General features: G+C 39.9%; 1 protein-coding gene across 1 annotated transcript; it reads left to right on the forward strand.

Moving 5' to 3' along the window:
* The first annotated feature begins 288 nt into the window (after positions 1-288).
* LOC112785799 (uncharacterized) lies at positions 289-2,882 on the forward strand. Its single transcript, XM_025829230.1, has 5 exons — positions 289-712; positions 895-1,463; positions 1,623-1,965; positions 2,060-2,330; positions 2,432-2,882. The coding sequence occupies exons 1-5, from the start codon at positions 289-291 to the stop codon at positions 2,880-2,882; spliced, it is 2,058 nt and encodes a 685-aa protein (XP_025685015.1).
* The last annotated feature ends 3,269 nt before the right edge of the window (positions 2,883-6,151 follow it).

Below are 6,151 nucleotides of genomic sequence, written 5' to 3' on the forward strand. Positions count from 1 at the left end.
GTTCTTCTTCTTGCTCGACCACTTCTTCTCCTCTCTTCTACCTGTGTCCTTCTTAGTTTCAGTAAAATGAAGTAAAAAATTTTGGTTTTGAAGTTTCTATTCTTATTTAGGTAAGTGAGAGAGATGGATGATAGAGTTCTTTTAAAAGTGTATTACTTTGGTCAGATTTTGTTACAAATTTCTGAAGGAGTGAAATTTATTTGTGAAAATTCGTTAGATGTTGTTATTCCCTTCACAATCTCATTTGAAGAGCTCAAAGGTGTGATCTGTGAGAAGATTGATTCTGAGATGTCGAGAAAAATATATTGCATTTTATACAGATATCCCATACCGGTGTTTGGTGGATACGTCCAATTTGAATCCAAATATGTAACGGACGAAGCAAGTTTGCAAGAGATGTTTTCAATATATTTTGAAAGTCGTGTCCGAATCTCGTTCATCGAGTTGTACATTGAATTCGAACAATTTGAGGCTGACCGGAATATTGTACGAGAAGATTACAATAGTGACAGTGAAGAAGAGTTTGAAAGGAATTACGAAGTTGTCGGTCCAGACGGGGATGAAGAGCAAGGTGATGCCACTGTGGCCCCAGATGTGACAGATGTGGCAAATGCACTCGTGAACGAAGTGCCGTTTGAGGAGCCATCTTTCATGCGAGTGTTGGATTTGGAGGCCATGCATGTTCCAGAGTTTCCGGAATATATGAGTGTAGGTACGTATTTGTTATTATTTAGGTAAGTTTAAGATAATAGTTTTATTTAATTAGTTATTGGTTTAGTTAAATATAAATTAGTATGTAGTTAATTATTTAGGTAATTATGTGTTTAGATTTTTATTTTGTTTAGAATTAGATAAAAGCTAATATAAAGTTTATGTATATCATAATTGATGCAGTGAATGTTGATGTACCTTTAAATTTGGTTATTAAATATCCGTGTAATTATTTTTTTTATATGGTTGTCGTCCCGCCAGAAATTTCTATTGTCGCAGATGGCGAATTTGCCGTCGGGATGGAATTCAGTTCCAGGAAATCTGTTATTAAGGCGATGAAAGAGTATAGCATTCGAAGAAGTGTAGACTACCGGGTGTATGAGTCGGAATCGTTGACATTTTATGCGAGGTGTACACAGTATGGGTCTGGGTGTAATTGGCTTATCAGGGTTAGCATGATCAGCAGGAAGCATTGTTGGGTGGTACGGAGGTATAATGGTAGTCACACTTGTACCAGATCTACCATTTCTCAGGATCATTCCAAGCTCGATTCAAACACAATTGCCGAAGCAATAAAGCCATTTGTTGAGGCTGACCCCTCGTTAAAGGTAAAATCAGTTATTGCAGATGTGCAATCGAAGTTCAACTACACCGTCAGTTATCGGAAAGCATGGTTGGCTAAGGAAAAGGCAGTAGAAAAAATATTTGGAGGCTGGGAAGCATCGTACAAAGCGTTGCCTATATGGTTTAAGGTCATGTGTCATAAGGAGCCATCAGCTGTCATCCATTTTGAGACTATGCCTGCATATCAAGGCGATGACTTGGTTAGTGATATTCGGGTATTAAATCGAGTCTTTTGGAGTTATTACCCCTGCATTAGAGCATTTAGGCATTGTAAGCCAATTGTGCAGGTGGATGGGACTCACTTGTACGGAAAGTATAAGGGTTGTCTGTTAGTGGCAGTTTCACAGGATGGCAACAACAATATTGTCCCAATTGCATTTGCTATTGTGGAAGGAGAGACATCTGATGCGTGGCACTTCTTTCTCAGTAACTTGCGACAACATGTTGTGACTCGGGATGGTGTGGGACTGATATCCGACCGATACGAATCCATCAATGCAGTCGTGGAGCGGAGTAATGGAGCTTGGTCGCCTCCTAGAGCATTCCACATGTTCTGCATCAGGCATATTGAGTCGAACTTCCTGAGAAAATTCAAGGCACCGTACCTGCAAAAACTTGTCGTTAATATAGGTAATATTGAGTAATTGGAAGTTTGTTATTAATAGCGTGTCATTCATTTAGTGTATGTAAATCCCCTTTTTATATTTTTTTTGTTATTCTGCAGGATATTCGCAGATGGTGCGTCAGTACGAAGTGCGTTACCAGCGTTTACGAGAACGGGACGAGGCTTACACTAACTGGTTAAACCGAATCCCCCGTGAACAGTATGCATTGGCATTTGATGGTGGTTACCGATGGGGTCACATGACGACAAACCTAGTCGAATGCATTAACTCTGTGCTGAAGGGTGCACGCAACCTCCCAACCACTGCACTTGTCAAAGCAACATTCTACAGGCTTAACGAGCTATTCACCAGAAAAGAGCCAAGGCGGAGGCAAGGATTAATGCTGGCCATGTATTTTCGGAGCTTGTGACAACGAAATTGCATGCAAACCAACTTGCATCAGGAAATATCCAGGTTAACTGCTTCGACAGAAAGAATGAGGTATTTGAAGTGCGTGAGATGCCTAGTGGACTGGAGTATGCTGTCGACCTACGTCGGCATCAATGTGACTGTGGTGAGTTTCAGGTGGATCGGATCCCGTGTCAGCATGTGTTTGCATGTTGTGCAAATCAACGACTGGACTGGCAACTGTATGTGCATGATGTGTATAAGATGGACCAGGTTCGATGGGTTTATCGAGCTAGGTTTAGGCCATTGGGAAATCCTTCTACATGGCCTGCTTACACCGGGCCACGATTCGTACCCAATCCATTCCTAAGACGCGTGACCAAAGGTCGCCCCAGGATGACCCACTTCTTGAATGAGATGGACACGCGAATGTTGCATCCTCCACGGCGATGTACGCAATGTGGTGCTGAGGGACATAGCCGTAGTAGATGCCGTCGGTCAACTGGTGCACCTGCCGATCATAATGCTCATTAGTTTTATATATTATCTTTCTCAAGATGTTTTGTATTTATATGCTATTTGAAGCATTATAACTTATATCAATGTACTCTTATGACACATGCAAGTTAATCATGCATACTAAGTTCATACTAAGTTCATCATTAGGTAATACATTGAAAATTTTACATGCATACTAAGTTTACATGTCCCTGTTAAAAGATACATAGATTCATTAGGTAATACATTGAAAAGTTTACATGCATACTAAGTTTACATGTCCCTGTTAAAAGATACATAGATTCATTAGGTAATACATTTAAAAGTTAACTAATACATGGATTCATTAAGAAATACATCAAAAAGTTAACTTCTACAAAGATTTATTAACGAATACATTGAAAAGTTAACTAATACAACACAACATCTACTTTCGGATTGCCCACTTTACATCGTTCACAAGTTTCTTGTATTTTTTGGCGGCCTTTTTGAACACAGATGGAGTGTATCGATTAGCACTACGACGGGGGCGGATCAATCCTGAGATTGTAGCCTTTGTCCGTTTCATCCGGAGTACGTGCCTCACCTGTACACAATTTAATTAGACAGACCATCCAAACAGGAATATAATTACATAGACTAAGCAAACAAGTATATCTGTACTATCAGTCTCAACAGGGATACCACACATGACTTTCATACCATTAACTTATCAAACAACTATATATGATATAAATCATATGAATGTAACTAAATCAGTTGACCATAGAAATAAAGCAATACTAGTACCTGCATCATCACCATAATCAGATGCATCATTATGGGATGCTTCAGCCTCATCAGTGTCATCATCTTCCTCGTCATCTGGTTCATCTACAAGATACTCATCAGTCTCTTTATCAAGTGTCTGAGCATTTTCTTCAATTTGACTCATTGAAATACGGTGAGGATTATGACTATTAAGAACTCGTCGACCACCTTCACTTCTACTAGAGTCACCAGAGACCAACCCTTCCGATGCACCTGAGGAGGTGATATCGGGAACCTTGCGTCCAATGAATACCTACCTGCCATGATATCATACTGATAGCCATAATGTGATTGACCTGCATCTGCCGCCATGAACCCAAGCAACTGGCTAAAAGAACCTCCTTCACCTGAGTCATACTGTGGCACACTCCAATACTGCTGATGGATTGGGTATGATGAGGTAAACTGCGTCTGAGGTACATATTGGTTTGAGGACTGAGGTTGTTCTTCGGGAGGTGGAGGTGGAGGTGGCGGTGAATGTGGTAACTGTTCTTCACCTAAAGCATCATTCTCTTCAATCGCCTCATTCCCTTCAACCACATCATTCATGACCTCATCACCCTCATCATTCTCTTAAACGACAAGATCCGACAACCTCAAGTGGTGGCCATATTTATTACGGTACCAGTCCATGTAAATATCTAAGGGATTCTGTGGAGGCGTTGGAAGATCAGTAAGAACATGATGATACCTGTTTGTCCATTGCATAACCCAAACTGAATGACTTGTTGCTGTGGCCCAGTTAAGATTCTTAGGCCCAATTAGGACTTTCCCGTGTGCCTTGTCCAGATTCTGTTCCTGATGAGGAACTCGCTGAACAAAACCAAACTGTCGCCTAAACCGATCAGTAGCATGCCACTCAATGCATTCAAAAGAAACCAATGGCACTGTAGCACTCCATACAACCGAATGCATGTAAATTTCAGCAGGAATTATATCCGGATCCACGCGATCCACAGCATAAGCAACCCAGACAAACTGGTGAAAATTAACGAGACTCATGATTACAATCCAATTAATAATAACATTAAACCAAAATCAGATACTTATGAACCGAAAATATACCTGGCCTTCCTGAAGATCATCGAATGCCTGCCTAAAGTGAGCAAGTGTAAGAAACCTAAAGCGTCGGTCTCTACGCTCTCAGTTGCGCCACCTAATTTGACGTACATCAGTAATACAACTAGATTCTAAATATGAAGATACATAGTCAACATAAGATAATGTTACCTATTTGCAAGGGGAAAACTGCGGGGTTCCCTCAGAACCGGTGCTAGATATGGCATTCGGATAAAAGCCCAAACGAGCAACAGTGTGAGTGGACCATCGATCTCCTTACAGTCATAACAAGATGCCCTGCATAATGCCCTGTAAAGGTAAGCTAGGCATGCCGAACCCCAACTGTATTGCCCGATACTGCCAAAATCACTTAGCAAGGACAGAAATTTTCAGTGCACAGATGCCCCAGACTTGTCTCCAAACAATATGGTACCGATCAACAACATAATATGGCACTTCACGTATCTCTGTATACTATTTTCATCAGTCAACTGTAAACATTCTTTCAGATCATGAAGCCATGTCAGTTTTATGCAGCTCCCTCTATAGTCTGCCTTTCTTGGTGCAACCCCAAACTGATGCAGACACTCCGCCTCTAAGGCTTCAAAACTACTAATAGTCATCCTTGTGACTGGAAGACCGTCCGTCAGAAGACCGAGAATTAAAATCACATCCTCCAGCGTCACAGCACATTCACCAACAGGAAGGTGGAAGGTATGTGTATCTGGATGCCACCTTTCGACTAAAGCATTCACCAGCGCCTTCTGACATTGGACTATTCCAATCTGGGACACATGATAAAAACCAGTAAACCGTAGATGCGCCTCCACTCTATCATCATACCGATCTGGGGGCACAGGATGATCACAGGTTAACATCCGTGAACTCTACAAAAACATAAAGTACTAATCAAATTATTAACAATTACAAATACTACTACAAAAAAATCATAATTTTCTAACCAGAGCAACTAATTAAATAAAATCATGCTAAATTTTTTGTTAATTACCAAATGTAGTCATTGCACCCTAACTTATCAACTAATTACCTATCATTATTAATCATTTATCACCAGTAACTCCAAAAACAAACATTAAATTAAATCACACCACATACATAGTTACTGAATTTAATTAAGACAAACAATTTGACCAAATCCAATTTACTAAGTAATAATATTTTAACTCCTAAATTTAATTGATTACCTTATCCGAAAGTGATGAGCGGATATTTTATACGCTTTTTGGGGATAATTTCATATAGTTTTGAGTATGTTCTAGTTAGTTTTTAGTTTATTTCCAGTAGTTTTTAGGAAAAATTCATATTTCTGGACTTTACTATGAGTTGTGTGTTTTTCTGTAATTTCAGGTATTTTTCTGGCTGAAATTGAAGGAGCTGAGCAAAAATCTGATTCAGGCTGAAAAAGGACTGCTGAT

This window comes from Arachis hypogaea, chromosome 20 (genome assembly GCF_003086295.3).
Source record: "Arachis hypogaea cultivar Tifrunner chromosome 20, arahy.Tifrunner.gnm2.J5K5, whole genome shotgun sequence".
NCBI classification, from domain to species: Eukaryota; Viridiplantae; Streptophyta; class Magnoliopsida; order Fabales; family Fabaceae; genus Arachis; species Arachis hypogaea.